Genomic DNA, 18,249 nt, shown 5'->3' on the forward strand with positions numbered 1-18,249 from the left:
CTTTGTGGGCCATGCAGTTTTTGTTAAAACTATTCAGCTCTGCTATTGTAATGTGAAAGTAGCCATAGATAATGTGTAAATGAATGATTTGACTGTGTTCCAATAAAATTTTATTTTATGGATAATAAAATGAAAATTTCATATAACTTGCATGTGTCACAAAATATTACTGTTATTTAGATTATTTTTAACTACTTACAGATACAAAAATCATTCTTACCTAATCCTACTGTTGATAGTTTGCTGATCCCTGATTTGATTTACCAATTTTGGGTGAAGGAATGTTAATTTTTTTCCTCATTGATTTGTAAGAAATCATTTAATATGTTCTGTATTATTCCTTGCTTAGTTTATTTTTGTTTTGAATAGTTACTCCCAGTTTGGTTATGATGTCTTTTGAGAAACAAAAGTTGTTAATTTTAGTGAAGTTGAATTTTATCCTTCTTTTTTGGTTTGAGAGTGTTACGTTTTCTAAATCAATCGGTTCTCTGAATTCATAAAGGTATTCCCCTACATCACCTTCTAAAAGTTATATGATTTTGCCTTTCACTTACATCTTTCATCCTACTTGAAACTGATTTTGTTTTAATATGATTGAGGCTGGAATCCGTTTTCACTTTTTTGAACATTGGCTTCTTTTTTCCTAGCATCATTTATTTAATAGATATCCTTTTCTTACCGTGTACAGTTACTGTTCAGTTGCTAAGTCGTGTTCAATTCTGTGTGACCCCATGGACTGCAGCATGCCAGGCTTCCCTGCCTGGAGTTTGCTCATACTTGTGTCCCGTTAGTTGATGATACTATTCAAGCATCTCATCCTCTGTCATCCCTTCCCCTCCACCTTCAGTCCCAGCATCGGTGTCTTTTCCAATGAGTTGGCTCTTGGCTTCAAGTGGCCAGAGTATTGGAGCATCAGTCCTTCCAATAAATATTCAGGCTTGATTTCCTTTAGGATTGACTGGTTTGATCTCCTTCCTGTCCAAGGGACTCTCAGTAATCTTCTCCAGCACAGTTCAAGAGCATTAATTCTTCTGTGCTCAGCCTTGTTTATGGTCCAATTCTCACATCCATACGTGACCACTGGAAAAACCATGGCTTTGACTGTACAGACCTTTGTCAGCAGAGTGATGTCTCTACTTTTTAATACTCTGTCTAGGTTGGTCATTGCTTTTCTTCCAAGGAGCAAGCATCTTTTCATTTCATGGTAGCAATCACCATCTGCATTGATTTTGGAGCCCAAGAAAATAAAATTGATAAGTTAAATTTCATTCAGTGAGATTCAGGGAGATTGTTTTGTTTTGTTTGTTTTGCAGGGATTGGGGAAGACAAGAATACTTCATAGATTGTGTTGAGTATCTTCAAAGGATGCACAGTTTCTTGCTATCTTTGTAATGTTAAAAACCATCATTTCATTAAGGGTTGCAAAATGGTAATACTCTGATTCAGAATATTCAAAAAAATTTCTTCTTTATTAAATGGGAGTCTTCACCAGTTTATATGCTGACATCTTCAAAATTTTGGCTACTCATAAGTTTATGCCCCAGTAGATTTCTTAGTCAGGGCTCATAGTTGTAAGAATGATACTCCATGAACGTTTATATGTTGCATTACATTTATATTTGCAAAGTACTCTGACTGGATTTTGATTCTTTAGCTTGCATTTTCTTTTCTAGATGATTTTAAGCATGTTATTCTATATTTTCTGGCCTAGTGTGAATGTTCAGTCAAACTGCTGCTGCTGAGCCTGTTGACAGTTTCACTTTCTTTCTCTTAGAAAGACTTGGTAATTTTGCCTAAATATTCAGAGCTGATTGGAAGCTTTGTGTAGGCAGGACTTTGGACAGGTGAACATAATGGCAGATTGTAGGCAGTAATGCAGTGATTTTATAGCCTCAAAACTTGAGTATCTATAGAGTTTTTGTTTGTTTGTTTTCTTTTTCTCTCAGGCCAGTCATTTTCCTTTTAGAAAAGTATTATAAGTATAGGCCTGACAGTGTAAGTTCAGGGAGCCAGTTGGATGAAGAATGAGGGGATCTTATGTTTTTACTTAAAATACCCATCTTTTAGTATGATCTTTTTATTTACCCTTTATCTATGCCTGTTGTCTCCTAGGCCACAATCTCTGCACTAAACACTGTTTTATGAAAATTTCTTCTCTTCTGTTGGACTCAAGGGGGGTAGTCACAAGTCACTCATGTGACTTATGGAAGTTATTCTGGTTTTCATTGATTAATTTAATAGTATTAGGGATATTATTGTCTACCTTCTGATAATATTTTACTGCTTATGTAGTATATCCTAGCAACACTCTACTATCAGTTCCTACTTTTGTTGCCTTTCACAGTGTTATTATAATATGTTTTACTTTTGTGTATGCTGAAAGTTCTCAGTGTATATGTACTGATTTAGGTTTAGTTTTCTTTTAGAGAAATTAATTTTTTACAAGACATATACTATCTTACCTTTATTCTAACCATTTCTGGAATTAATTTTTTCATGTAGCTTCAAAGTTCTGTTATTTTTATTTCCACCTGAAGAAGTTAATGATTTCTTATAATGCATCTCTGCTAGTTATGATTTATCTCATCTTTTGGCAGGAAGGAGGGATCAGAACTAGGGAAAAAAAGCACTTTTATTTCACCTTCATTATCTGAGTGATATTTTTGCTGTGGCTGCTGCTGCTAAGTCACTTCAGTCATGTCCGACTGTGTGACCCCATAGACGGCAGCCCACCAGGCTCCCCCGTCCCTGGGATTCTCCAGGCAAGAACACTGCAGTGGCTTGCCATTTCCTTCTCCAATGCATGAAAGTGAAAAGTGAAAGTGAAGTCGCTCAGTCATGTCTGACTCTTAGCGACCCCATGGACTGCAGCCTTCCAGGCTCCTCCATCCATGGGATTTTCCAGGCAAGAGTTCTGGAGAGGGGTGCCATTGTCTTCTCCAGATACTTTTGCTAGGTGTACATAATTTCTTGTCTTTATCTGACTGCCTTTCTGGATTTGTGTATAGTGTGTCTATATAGATGTAAGTATATTTTCATATTTGTCCTGTTTGAAGTTTTCTGTGCTTTTTGGATCTCTCTCTATATATTTTTTATGTCTTTTCAGGTAGTTCTTCCTACCTCCATCTCCTTCTTCCCTCACCTCCCTTTCCTCCTCCATCTCGTCCCTATTCTTCCTCTTGGGTTCCAAAAATTACTTTTAGATTCTTGTTAGAGATCATCTCATGACCTTTAGATCCTCTGTTCTTTTCCCATTCTTTTCTCATTATGTTTCATTTGTATAATTTCTGTTGACCTGTTTTTAAGTTCACTCATTGTGTCCTTGGCTCCATTGAATATAGTGATAAACCCACTGAAAGTATTCTTCATCTGCTACCCTGTTTTTAAATCTTTATTTGTTTACCTTTTTTTTTTTTTTTTCCATTTCTTGGCTCACATTCTTTAGTCTGTTCATTCATATTTTCCACATTTTCCATTCAAAGCACCTGCCTTATTAATGATAATAATTAAAAATCCATTGGCTGAATGTTTCAACATCTATGTTATAGGCAAGTCTTTCTGTTGATTGCTTTGTCATTCATTTTTTTAAATTTCTTTTTGGGGTGTTTTGTAGCTAATGATTGACTGTCAGACATCATGTATAGGGTAACAGAGATGGTAATGAACGGTATTTATGTCTGAAAGTGAGTGTGCCTTCTTTTTCTGCTAATGTTTTAGCGTGGGGAGTTAAATCACGTTAATGGAGAGCTGAGGGCAACAAGGTTAGTGCCTTTCCCATCGTTTTCCTGATGGTACTTTGGGCCTTTTCCAGGGTGGAGGCTTCTCCTTTCTTTGAGGATTGTAGCAAGGAAATCTTTGGTATTCCACTGTGACCCTAGTCACTTAGGAATTCCCAACATAAAGTGCACAATGAAATGCTTACAACTGACTGAGTGTGAGCTCCTCTGTGTCTGTGACTCCCAGGGATTCTGTGTCTCCCATTATTAGTTCATAGTCAACCTTTACCATTTTATCTCAGTTCTTCTTACCTAATGTTATGGTATATGGCATCTCTTTTCTCCTGCCCCTTATCCTAGGTGAGCTGGTGCTTAAGATTCTGTCTTTCTTGAAGGTACCTTATTTTTTCTTTAGATTTCAGGCCGCTTGGTTGGCTTGTAGCCTCAGATTTCTAATGGTTTTAAGAAAAGTTAAGAGGCTTCCCTGGTGGCTCAGAGGGTAAAGTGTCTGCTTACAATGCGGGAGACCCAGGTTCAGGCCCTAGGTTTGGAAGATCCCCTGGAGAAGGAAATGGCAACCCACTCCAGTATTCTTGCCTGGGAGATTCCATGGATGGAGGAGCCTGGTGGGCTACAGTCCCTGGGGTCACAAAGAGTTGAACACAACTGAGTGACTTCTCTTTCTTTCTTTAAGAAAAGTTAAAAATTTTATAGGTTGTCTGTTTTTGTTTTTCTCATTCTTAAGGTTTGCAATGACCTCTCTTCAGCATTCTGTATCCTAGGCAGAAGCAGAATACCTATAGACTTAAGTAGAGTCTCATTTTACACCTCAGCCTTCAGTCAATCTCTGATTCCTAAGGTTTTTTTTGTTTCATGGTTGGAATTTGTTTACTTATGGTTCTTCAGCCCTCTGCCCTGCTTCTAGCATTTAGAAGGGCCAGGAAAACTATAACGTAGTTAAAAATTAAGTTAGTGAGTACTCTGTTTGTCTTTCAAAATATTTCTGTCGTTCCACATCTGCTAATATCTCCAACCATTTTTAATTTATTGCGGAGCTTGAGACGTCATACTGCTATAGGTAATTCTTATTTGGCAGTTGAGATGACTCAACAAACTAATAAGGAACAGGAGTTTTGTGATAGGAGAAGACTCCTTTGAAGGATCTGGAAAATCTATTCACATACCTCAGATCAAGAAAATAGATTATCAGTTTTGACAGTGAATGAAAAATACATTTATATGGCAGTTCTCAGTACAAAAGTATACTCACTAAATGAAAAGGTGTAGTCTGATTTTTTTTTTTTCTGTTTTTCCCACTAAAAAAATCTTGTGCCAAACCTACCAAATTGATTTCATCCCAAAAGGGAACTGCCACTTCTGTTTTGAATAATCTTGTGTAGATTCTAGTAAGGATGTTAGAATTGTTGTCTTATTTATACTTGGCTTGACTGTTTTGAAGATTTTCCAAATATGTGTGTATGTTTTGTTTTTATTTTTGCCCTGAAGACATTCTATCCAAAGTGGATTTTGACGATTGAAATTTTCTCTCTTTAAGGCTGTTTATATTACCGGGAAAGAAGTTTTCAGCTTCAAAATGGTTTCTTATATGGGTGCAACTGCTGGTTCTGCATACACAGATATGAATGTAGTTGATATGCAAGTTAATTTAACTGTTGGTTGCATTGAAGTAGTTCTTGTCAAAAAATTTCTGTATTCTATATTGGTAAGTATGTTAATTGATTTTTTTATTTATTTTTGCCTACTAGTTGGAAAGTGTTTGCTGTTTCTCAAGCATAGATAAGGAATTCCTTGCTTGATTATTTCCCCCTGCTTTTTAAAAATATTCCGGGTACCGTTTATCCTGACTGAAATGTATAGTATCACTTATATACTATCATTTTTCACATGGGAATGTTCTAGTTAATTGAAATATGTATTTTATAGACATTAAATATATGTACATTTTATATATGTTATGTATATTTAATTTTTTCTTTTATGTATAATTCGTTTAAGTATTTTACCTTTCAGCTCTTACTAAAAGTGCTAAATATACAATTGAAGTCCGGTTTGGTTTCAGATAATCATTGGGAAAATTACATTTCCTATTGTAGTCTATGAATATTTGGGGCTTTGTGGGATTTAGATTTAATCCCTATGACATTTCCCTAAGGTATATAAACTCTATTTCTGCCTTTCATAGTTTGTTTTTCTTTTGCTGGCAGCTGATATTTTTTCCTGTAACTGTCATGCCTGTCTCTGACTTCACTATTCATTCCTTTAACTAAATTGTGGTATAAACTAGATAATCAGTTAGTTCAGTCAGTCAGTCATGTCCAACTCTTTGCAACCCTGTGAACCGCAGCACGCCAGGCCTCCCTGTCCATCACCAACTCCCAGAATCCACCAAAACCAATGCCCATCGAGTTGGTGATGCCATCCAGCCATCTCATCCTCTGTCATCCCCTTCTCCTCCTGCCCTCAATCTTTCCCAGTATCAGGATCTTTTCAAATGAGTCAGCTTTTGATTCTAAATAAATAATCTTGTTGTCTCTGTGATCTTTTTAACTGAGGTTATCATGCAGTTTTTCTTGACAAACATTTTTATTACTGTTTTACCGTACAAATGTAAATAAGCTCTGTGTGCATTGAGGTTTTATAGGGAAATACAATACGATTGTTTAGCCCTTAGGAAAGTGAGATTAAAAGAGAAATAGATACCAGTGAAACATTGCAGTATCCCCACGCTGCTTTGTTCCAAGGACTAGGTTTTTATTGTTTTACTGTGTTTCTGTATCTGCATCTTTTTGTTTCCCAACTTCTATTGCAGAAGATTAAGGTTTAATGTAGACAGACTTTGAATAAATGTTGCTTAGTTGTACCAAGAGAAAGTTTTTCTTACGGAGGTAAAATCATAAATAGTGATACATTTAATAATTTCTTTCATTAATGGTAGCCTTAAGAATATAATTCTGTTTTCTTTATAGGCTTTTATAGATAATTTTCAAGCAGGTAAACAAGCCTTAGCGGAGGCAACTGTTCAGGCAGCAGGAATGGCTGCTACTGGTGTAAAAGAACTGGCACAGAGGAGTTCTAGAATGGCATTGGATGTTCACATCAAAGCCCCTGTTGTGGTTATCCCACAGTCTCCAGTTTCTGAAAATATTTTTGTTGCTGATTTTGGACTAATTACAATGAAAAATACATTCCATGTAATAACAAAGAGTCCGACCAACCCCCCACCCATTATTGATTTGATAACGATAAAGCTAAGTGAAATGCGACTATACAGGTAAGCTTTTCACCAGTATATTTATGTAGAATGCAGTCTTTTTCTAATTTTTTTTCTTTTAAAGGCTTTGGTATCTTGAGTTTTCTTTTTAGAATTGAATTTAATTTTATTATAACTATACTTAATTTTGTGGGTTTTTTCCCCCTTCCCCAAGTATTTCTTGATAAAATCAATTATTGTCTTGTAGTTTTTAAAAACCTAGAAAACACAGGAAGCTCAGCTCGGTGCTCTATAATGACCTAGAGGGGTGAAATGGGGGGAAGAGGGAGACTCAAGAGAGATGGGGGTATATGTCTACTTATGGCTGATTCACATTGTTGTACACCAGAAAGTAAATGTTGTAAATCAATTATATTCCAATAAAAAAAAATTTAGTGATTAAATAAATAAATACCTAGGAAAATATTAGATAATTAGACATGCTGTAAAATTTGTTATCTGAGGAAGTATATTTGTATTTATTGTCAGTTCTTCATAAATTAGGAGGTTATAGAAGAAATAGGAGAATTTCTAATATATTCATTCTCTCTGGAAATACAGCATGCCCAAAGTACTCTATCAGCTTTGTGCTGTGGTTCTGATATGCTAATTAAACACACACACACACATACATATCCACACAGAGTAGAGTACAATCTTATATATTCACTCTGCATAGGATTAGTAAATAGCGGAATTAAGTGAATATCCAGATAGTTCCAAAACTTTTACTGTGCTATTTCTAATCACACATTCTAGATTTAATACCCTGTTCCTTTTACAACTGGGATTCATTTCTATTTAAACCTCTCACTTGCTCTTTTCTTTGTGTACTTTCTCTTTAATCTCATTCTATTTATTGTTTTCCTTTTATTTTTGCTGCTTCTCTTTGGCTCCTGGCATGTCTGTGTCCCTCCTGCCACTTTCCATCAATTGAACATTTTAAAAACAGCCTTATTTGAGATGTAATTAGTATATAATAAATTGAGTATATTTAAAAGTATACAGTTTGATAAGTTTGTGTATACACTTGTGATAATTTGAGTACAGTTATATTCTTCCTTAAATATTTGGTGGAATTCACCAGTGAAGCCACTGGGGCTGGGATTTGCTTGTGGAAGATTTGTAACTACAATTTCCATTTCTTTAGTAAGCTTGGTGCTATATGAATTATTTTATGAATGATCGTTAATATTTTTAAGAAACATGTCTTTCATCTACATTGTAGAGTTTTATGACATAAAGTTAATAATATTATTTTATTCATTAATACCTATATTGATACTATCTCCCTTATTCTTGATCTTTATAATTTATGCTTTTTTATTAATTATTCTGGCTAGAGGTTTATCAGTTTTACTGCTCTTTTTTTTTTTTTCCTGTGGGATAAATGGTATCCATTATTGTTTCCCTTCCAGTTTTATTGATATCTAGCATTATATAAGTTTAAGGTATACAACATAATGATTTGACTTACATACATGATGAAATGATTACAACATAAGTTTAGTAAATATCCATCATCTTATATAGAGACAAAATTAAAGGAATAGAAAATATTTTTTCTTGTGATGAGAGTGCTTAGGATTTACTCTCTTAACAATTTCCCTATATAGCATACAACAGTGTTAATTTATCATGTTGTACATTATATCTGTAATACTTATGTATCTTACAACTGGTAGTTTGTGCCTTCTGACTACCTTTATCCAGATTGCCCTCCTCCTATCCCTTGCTTCTGGTAACCACAGATCTTAACTCCTTTTTTTATGAGTTTGTTTTGAAGTATAACTGACCTATAGAACTATGTTAGTTTCTGTTACACAACATAGTGATTCAGCATTTCTGTACATTTCAAAAAGATAGCCATGTTACATCTCTAGCTAACATCTGTGACCATACAAAGATATTACATAATTATTGACTATATCCTCCACACTATACCCATGACTCATTTATTTTGTAACTGAAAGTTTGTACCTCCTAATCTCCACTTATTTCTTTCCTCCCCCATCTCTCCTCTTTAGCAAGCACTTGTTTGTTCTCTATATCAGTGACTCTTTTTTGTTATTTTGTTCATTTCTTTTGTTCTTTATATATAAGTAAAATCATGCGGTATTTATCTTTCTCTGTCTGATTTAATATCCTCTTGGACACCATGTTGTCACAAATGACAAGATTTCATTCTTTTTATAATGGTTGAGTAATATTTCGTTGTGTGCATGTGTGTATACACACACACACACACACACACATACACACACACACACATCTCTATCCATTTACCTACTGATGAACATTTAGATTGTTCACATTTTAAATACTCAGGAGTGGAATTGCTGAGCAGGGCTAGTTCCTGACAAAGCTGGCTGCGGTGTTTGGGGTGTTGCAGAGTTGGGAGGCTCAAGGTCAGTTATTTGGATGGTTGAAGAGCTCAAGGGTTCCAGAGCTGGTGTTGGGCCACTGGTGGCAGAGCTGGTTCCTGGGCCAGCTAGGAGCTCAGGGGATCCTATAGGAGTTGGCCTGCTGTGAGTAGGTGGAGCTGTGCCCACATTCAGCCAGCTGCTTGATGTGGGATGTCCCAGCACTGGTACCTACTAACTGGTGGGTTAGGCCAGGTCCCAGTGTTATGAGCTAGAGAGAAGATTCCAAAATGGTGCTTCCTAGAGCATTGTCCTTGTGTTTGAATAAGGGCCCAAAAATGGCTTCTGTCAGTGTCTCTGTCCCCAGTGTGAGTCCCAGAAGATTCCTGCTTCTCTGGGAGGCTCGCTAATAGCAAGTTGATCTTACCCAGGCTCCTTTTAAAGAGGGATGGTATGGGGAGGGAGGTGGGAGGGGGGGTTCAGGATTGGGAACACGTGTACACCCATGGCGGATTCATGTTGATGTATGGCAAAACCAATGCAATATTGGAAAGTAAAAAAAAATAAAATAAAAATAAGTAAGTAAATAAATTACTGCTTCTTCCCTTGATCTTAGATCACGTGAGAGTTTGTGCCCTTTAAGAGTTGAGTCTGTTTGCAATTGCTCTCTGACTCTCCCAAAAGTATGCCCCACTGGTCTTCAAAGTCTCATTCTGGGGACTTTAGATTGGGCAGCCTGATGAGGATTGTACCCCTAGTTCCTTGGGGACAACTTGTGCAGTTATAATGATCCTTCCGTTTGTGGCCTACCTGGGGGTATGGTTTTTTACTGCACTGTGTCTACCTTCCTTCTACCTGTCTTGATCCTTTTTATATCTTCAGTTTTAAAGAGATTTTCTGCTAGTCTTCAGGTCATTCTCATTGAGAGCTGCTCTGTAAATATTTGTAAATTTGGTGTGCCACTAAGAGGAGGTGATCTTCCAATCTTTGTATTCTCCGTCGGCCATTCCCTGGTTATCCATTCTTGAACATTCAGTTGTATTGCTTTTAAAGCACCAGCTTTTGGATTTCTCTCATCTGTCTTCTCTTTCATTGATACCTGCTTTGATATTTTTTATTCCTTCTGCTTCCTTTGATTTTAATTTTCCTCTTGTTCTAATTTTCTCTAGGTGCTGATTCAGATGACTGATTTGAACATTTCTTTTCTTGTATATGCATTTAGTGCTGAAATTTTGGGGTTCTTCTCTGTAGCCCTGTCCTCTATGTCATTTTACCATATGATCTCTACCTGCCTTGGTTTCCCTGGATTCTCAGCTGTTTTCTTAAATCATGGACTTATTTTGGTTATTTCTTGGCTTATCCACCCCCTTGCTTTTTCAGGACCTTTAAATTATCTCAAAACAATTAAAGTTGGGGTAGTCATGGGATTCATCTCGTTTTCTTTCTTGTTCCTCAGTAATCACCGCCCATTGCCTGATGTCCTTTGTCTTGAAAATCATTTGTTAATATATTTTGTATGTGTGTCTTTGTTGCAGAGGGAGAGAGAGGAATTCTTTCAGGCAGGAGGGTAAATCTAGTTCATGTTATTTTATCTTAAATGGAAGGATAAATTTCCATCAGTAGAATATTTGGGTATTTATTAAGCATGTAATATATCCCAAGCACTGTGCTAGGAACATGAAGTATCATAGTGAGCAGTTTTTACAAGAGGTGAATAGATTGTGTGTGCATACTAAGTTACTCCAGTTGTATCTGGCTCTTTGCGACCCTGTGGACTGTAGCCCGCCAAGCTCCTCTGTCCATGAAATTTTTCAGTCAAGAAAACTGGTGTGGGTTACCATTTCCTCCTCCAGGGGATCTTCCCAACCCAGGGACTGAGCCCACATCTCCTGAGTCTGCTGCTTTGGCACGTAGGTTCTTTACCCCTGAGCCACATGGGAAGCCCCATTTTGAGTGCATTATTTTTTCTAAATATTTTAAACTATAATTTTTTTAAAAATCTATTTTCCTGTTGTTAAAAACTTAAGTTGATTCATTTTTATTGTTTTAAATAGCATTATAATGCTGATTGATTTCTTTATCAATACTTACATGATTTTCTGCTCTTTTCTTTAGGGTAATATGTTTCCTTCAGATGAATTCCTCGAAATAGAATTACTTGTTTATAGAGTAAACCATTTTCCCTAAAATAACTTTATTGCAAAGATGTTAATTGTAATATAAAATTTAAAAAAAAATATATAATACTTCTGTAAGGAAAGATGTAGAATTTAAGGGCCAGTAAGAAATCTTAAATAATCATAGAATATTTTCCTATACCTGGTATTATAAAGGTGTCAGTTTCTTATAAATTAATTTTGTATATTTAATGCACTCAATAAAAAATCACAACAGCAATTCTTTTAAAGTCTTTCAGAATTATTGTAAAGTTTTTCTGGAAATATAAATAGGGGGCAGGATGTTGCAAAGATTTTTTGAAAGAAAGAATTGAGATAGCATATGGAAGAATTATAACAATCTTAGAAGTACTACTAAAATATTAAATTTCACTAAATACTACTAAAATATATTATAACACTACAATAATTAAGATAGTGAAATAGTATAAAACTCACCAGCTGACTGTGTGGGTGCGTGAGTGTGTATCACCATTATTCATATATAACAGTCAAGCTCATTATTCATACATTCCACATTTGTGAGTGTTTCTGCTTGTTGAAACTTACGTGTAACCCCAAAATCAATATTCATGTCACTTCCACAGTCATTTTTGGGCATGCACAGAGCTAGCTGCAAGACGTTTGAGTCTCCCAAGGCCTGTGTTCCCAGCTGAGGTGTTAAAGAAGAATACCCTGCCATCTTATGTAAGCTCTTCTGCTGTAGACATGAGGTTTTTTTTTGTTGTTTTTTGTTTTTTTTGCATTTAGGGTATTTTCCTTGGTAATTTTGCTGTTTAAAACGTCCCCAGAGCATAATGCCAGTAATAAAAAAACTAAAATGGAGTGAATCATATGTTAATGAATTATCTCAAGAATGATCTTAAAAAACTAAGGACAAATAACAACATAAGTACCAGTTATATGGTAGAGAAAAACTTGATAAATTAAGCACTGAAAACAGAAGGAAAATGATAAGGGAAGAATATCAGTTGGCTTTGACTGTTCAAAATATAAGTTTCTGAATATTAATTACCAAAACCAAATGCTAGCATATAGGATAATTAGCAACATCTTTAATAATCAATGAAAATCATTAGTTATTTTAAGACAGTAAGACAAAAAAAAATTAGTAAAGAACAAGACTAAATTATTCTTTTCAGGAACAATAATAGCTGCTGCTACTGCTGCTGCTGCTAAGTCACTTCAGTCGTATCCGACTCTGTGCGACCCCATAGATGGCAGCCCACCAGGCTCCTCTGTCCCTGGGTTTCTCCAGGCAAGAATACTGGAGTGGGTTGCCATTTCCTTCTGGTACCTAGCTAATAGAAATGTTCAACTTCATTAGTAATCAAGGGAATGAAAATTAATACAGTGAAATAGTATAGTTTGCCTATTAAATTTGACAGATCTTAATAATCAGTAATTCTCAATCTGGGTGCAGGGAGATAGATACTCTCATATGTTGTTTACAAATTGATATATTGATTTACTTTCTTGAATTTAGCAAATAATTAAAGAGTACATGTCATATTGTTATCATCTGAGACAGGTACTGACAGTACATCAAAGAATAAGATATAGTCCCTACCCTCATGAATCATTCTATTTGAAACTACAGACAGTGACCAATTAAATATATATTAAAGAGTGGTAGAACAGTCATTAAAAAGTAATAATGCCATTTGCAGCAACATGGATGGACCTAGAGATTGTCATACTGAGTGAAGAAAGTCAGACAAATAAGGAGAAATATCACATGACATCCCTTAAATGTGGAATCTAAAAATAAAAAATACAAATGGACTTATTTACAAAATAGCAAGAAACTCACAGATTTAGAGAATGAATTTACGGTTGCTGGGGAGAGGGATGGAGAAAGGGATAGCTGGGGAGTTTGGGATTGACACATATGCTCTGTTAAGTTTGAAATGGATAACTAGCAAGGATCTACTGTACAGCACATGGAACTCCGCTCAGTGTTGGGTGGCAGCCTGGATGGAAGAATGGATACATGTGTATGTATGGCTGGGTTCCTTCTCTGTTCACCTGAAACTGTCACAACATTGTTAATCAGCTGTACACCAATACAAAATAAAAAGTTTAAAATAATAAATATATAAAGTGGTAGTAAAACTCAGGATACTTGTGGTATTACACAGGAAAGGTTCAGTTCAGTTCAGTCGCTCAGTCATGTCTGACTCTTTGCGACCCCATGAACCGCAGCACACCAGGCCTCCCTGTCCATCACCAACTCCCAGAGTCCACCCAAACCCATGTCCATTGAGTCAGTGATGCGATCCAACCATGTCATCCTCTGTCATCCCCTTCTCCTCCTGCCCTCAGTATTTCCCAGAATCAGGGTCTTTTCAAATGAGTCAGCTCTTCGCATCAGGTGGCCAAAGTATTGAACTTTCAGCTTCACCATCAGTCCTTCCAATGAACACCCAGGACTGAACTCCTTTAGGATAGACTGGTTGGATCTCCTTGCAGTCCAAGGGACTCTCAAGAGTCTTCTCCAACACCACAGTTCAAAAGCATCAGTTCTTCTGCGCTCTTCTTTATAGTCCAACTCTCACATCCATACATGACCACTGGAAAAACCATAGCCTTGACTAGACAGACCTTTGTTGGCAAAGTAATGTCTCTGCTTTTTAATATGCTGTCTAGGTTGGTCATAACTTTCCTTCCAAGGAGTAAGCGTCTTTTAATTTCATGGCTGCAATCACCATCTGCAGTGATTTTGGAGCCCAGAAAAATAAAGTCAGCCACTGTTTCCACTGTTTCCCCGTCTATTTGCCATGAAGTGATGGGACCAGATGCCATGATCTTCGTTTTCTGAATGTTGAGCTTTAAGCCAACTTTTTCACTCTGCTCTTTCACTTTCATCAAGAGGCTCTTTAGTTCTTCTTCACTTACTGCCATAAGGGTGGTGTCATCTGCATATCTGAGGTTATTGATATTTCTCCCGGCAATCTTGATTCCAGCTTGTGCTTCCTCCAGCCCAGCATTTCTCATGATGTACTCTGTATATAAGTTAAATAAGCCAGGTGACAATATACAGCCTTGGTGTACTCCTTTTCCTATTTGGCACCAGTGTGTTTTTCCATGTCCAGTTCTAAGTGTTGCTTTCTGACCTGACCTTGAGAAATACAGATTTCTCAAGAGGCAGGTCAGGTGGTCTGGTATTCCCATTTCTTTAATAATTTTCCACACAGTTTGTGGCGATTCACACAGTCAAAGGCTTTGGCATAGTCAATAAAGCAGAAATAGATTGTTTTCTGGAACTCTCTTGCTTTTTTGATAATCCAGCAGATGTTGGCAATTTGATCTCTGGTTCCTCTGCCTTTTCTAAAACCAGCTTGAACATCTGGAAGTTCATGGTTCACATACTGTTGAAGCCTGACTTGGAGAAAATTGAGCATTACTTTACTAGCGTGTGAAATGAGTGTAGTTGTGCAGTACTTTGAGCATTCTTTGGCATTGCCTTTCTTTGGGATTGGAATGAAAACTGACCTTTTCCAGTCCTGTGGCCACAGCTGAGTTTTCCAGATTTGTTGGCATATTGAATGCAGCACTTTCACAGCATCATCTTTTAGGATTTGAAATAGCTCAACTGGAATTCCATCACCTCCACTAGCTTTGTTAATAGTGATGCTTCCTAAGGCCCACTTGACTTCACATTCCAGGATGTCTGGCTCTAGGTGAGTGATCATACCATCATGATTCTCTGGGTCATGAAGATCTTCTTTGTGTAGTTCTTCTGTATATTCTTGCTACCTTTTCTTAATGTCTTCTGCTTCTGTTAGGTCCATACCATTTCTGTCCTTAACTGAGCCCATCTTTGCATGAAATGTTCCCTTGGTATCTCTAGTTTTCTTGAAGAGATCTCTAGTCTTTCCCATTCTATTGTTTTCCTCTATTTCTTTGCACTGATCACTGAGGAAGGCTTTCTTATCTCTCTTTGCTATTCTTTGGAACTCTGCATTCAAATGCGTGTATCTTTCCTTTTCTCCTTTGCCTTTTGTTTCTCTTCTTTTTGCAGCTATTTGTAAGGCCTCTTCAGACAGCTGTTTTGACTTTTTGCATTTCTTTTCCATGGGGATGGTCTTGATCCCTGTCTCCTGTACAATGTCACGAACCTCCGTCCATAGTTCTTCAGGCACTCTATCAGGTCTAATCCCTTGAATCTATTTGTCACTTCCACTGTATAATGATAAGGGATTTGATTTAGGTCAAAACTGAATGGTCTAGTGGTTTTCCCCACTTTCTTCAATTTAAGTCTGAATTTGGCAATAAGGAGTTCATGATCTGAGCCATAGTCAGCTCCTGGTCTTGTTTTTGCTGCCTGTATAGAGCTTCTCCATCTTGGCTGCAAAGAATATAATCAGTCTGATTTCGGTGTTGACCATCTGGTGATGTCCATGTGTAGAGTCTTCTCTTGTGTTGTTGGAAGAGGGTGTTTGCTATGACCAGTGTGTTCTCTTGGCAAAACTCTGTTAGCCTTTGCCCTGCTTCATTCTGTACTCCAAGGCCAAATTTGCCTGTTACTCCAAGTGTTTCTTGACTTCCTACTTTTGTGTTCCAGTCCTCTATAATGAAAAGGACATCTTTTGGGGGTGTTAGTTCTAGAAGGGCTTGTAGGTCTTCATAAAACCATTCAGTTTCAGCTTCTTTAGCATTATTGGTCGGGCATAGACTTGGATTACCGTGGTATTGAATGGTTTACCTTGGAAAAGAACAGAGATTATTCTGTGATTTTTGATATTTCATCCAAGTACTACATTTTGGACTCTCTTGTTTACTATGATGCTACTCCATTTCTTCTAAGGGATTCTTGCCCACAGTAGTAGATATAATGGTCATCTGAATTAAATTCACCCATTCCAGTCCATTTTAGTTGGCTGATTCCTAAAATATCAATGGTCACTCTTGCTGTCTCCTGTTTGACCACTTCCGGTATGCCTTGCAAGATTCATGGACCTAACGTTCCAGGTTCCTATACAGTATTACTTTTTATAACATCGGACTTTTCTTCTGTCACCCATCACATCCACAACTGTGTGTTGTTTTTGCTTTAGCTCCATTTCTTCATTCTTTCTGGAGTTATTTCTCCACTGATCTCCAGTAGCATATTGGGCACCTGCCGACCTGGGGAGTTCATTTTTCAGTGTCCTATCTTCTTGCCTTTTCATACTGTTCATGAGGTTCTTAAGGCAAGAGTACTGAAGTGGTTTGCCGTTCCCTTCTCCAGTGGCCCACGTTTTGTCAGAACTCTCCATCATGTTTGTCCGTTTTGGGTGGCCCTACACAGCATGGCTCATAGTTTCATTCAGTTAGACCAGCTGTGGTCCATGTGATCAGATTGGTTAGTTTTCTGTGATTGTGGTTTTCAGTCTGTCTGCCCTCTGATGAAGAAGATTAAGAGGCTTTATGGAAGCTTCCTGATGGGAGAGACTGACTGAGGGGGGAAACTGGGTCTTGTTCTGATGAGCAGGGCCATGCTCAGTAAATCTTTAATCCAATTTTCTGTTGATGGGTGGAACTGTATTCCCTCTATGCTGTTTACCTGGGCCCAAACTATGGTGGAGGTAATGAAGATAATGGGCACCTCCTTTGGATGATCCTGTGCATATACTGCTATACTCACTGCCCGCAACCCTGAAGGAGGCCACCACCGACCCACACCTCTGCTGGAGACTCCTGGACACTCTGGGAAAGTCTGGGTCAGAGTCTTGGGGGTCACTGCTCATTTCTTCTGAGTCCTGGTGCACACAAGGTTCTGTTTGTGCCCTCCAAGAGTCTATTTCCCAGTCCTGTGCAAGTTCTGGCAGCTTTATGGTGGGGTCAGTGGTGACCTCCTCTAAGAGAGCTTAGTACCCAAGTCTGCTGAACCCAGAGCTCCAATCCCTGTGGCAGTCCGCTGCTGACCGTCCCCACGGGAGACAGTCAAACACAGTCCTGACTCAGTTTCTGTGGGGACCCTGGGTCCTGGTGTGCACGAGGTTTGTTTGAGCCCTCTGAGCGTCTGGTGGGAATGGGGTTTCCAGCCACTATGGAGAACAGTGTGGAGATTCCTTAAAAAACTGGAAATAGAACTGCCTTATGATCCAGCAATCCCACTGCTGGGCATACACACTGAGGAAACCAGAAGGGAAAGAGACACGTGTACCCCAATGTTCATCGCAGCACTGTTTATAATAGCCAGGACATGGAAGCAACCTAGATGTCCATCAACAGATGAATGGATAAGAAAGCAGTGGTACATATACACAATGGAGTATTACTCAGCCATTAAAAAGAATACATTTGAATCAGTTCTAATGAGGTGGATGAAACTGGAGCCTATTATACAGAGTGAAGTAAGCCAGAAGAAAAAACACGAATACAGTATACTAACGCATATATATGGAATTTAGAAAGATGGTAGCAATAACCCTGTGTACGAGACAGCAAAAGAGACACTGATGTATAGAACAGTCTTATGGACTCTGTGGGAGAGGGAGAGGGTGGGAAGATTTGGGAAAATGGCATTGAAACATGTAAAATATCATGTATGAAACGAGATGCCAGTCCAGGTTCGATGCACGATACTGGATGCTTGGGGCTAGAGCACTGGGACGACCCAAAGGGATGGTATGGGGAGGGAGGAGGGAGGAGGGTTCAGGATGGGGAACACATGTATACCGGTGGCGGATTCATTTTGATATTTGGTAAAACTAATACAATTTTGTAAAGTTTAA

The 18,249-nt window shown here is 37.6% G+C and overlaps 1 protein-coding gene across 3 annotated transcripts in view; it reads left to right on the forward strand.

Moving 5' to 3' along the window:
• The window catches only part of VPS13A (vacuolar protein sorting 13 homolog A), a 276,459-nt gene that overhangs the window by 128,083 nt on the left and 130,127 nt on the right, over positions 1 to 18,249 (forward strand). For all 3 annotated transcript variants that reach the window (XM_027549517.1, XM_027549516.1, XM_027549515.1), the window contains exons 32-33: positions 5,272 to 5,439; positions 6,704 to 7,008. In XM_027549517.1, the coding sequence (XP_027405318.1) occupies positions 5,272 to 5,439; positions 6,704 to 7,008 (473 nt within the window). The remainder of the gene's footprint in view (positions 1 to 5,271; positions 5,440 to 6,703; positions 7,009 to 18,249) is intronic.

Source organism: Bos indicus x Bos taurus, chromosome 8, assembly GCF_003369695.1.
Source record: "Bos indicus x Bos taurus breed Angus x Brahman F1 hybrid chromosome 8, Bos_hybrid_MaternalHap_v2.0, whole genome shotgun sequence".
Lineage (NCBI taxonomy): Eukaryota > Metazoa > Chordata > Mammalia > Artiodactyla > Bovidae > Bos > Bos indicus x Bos taurus.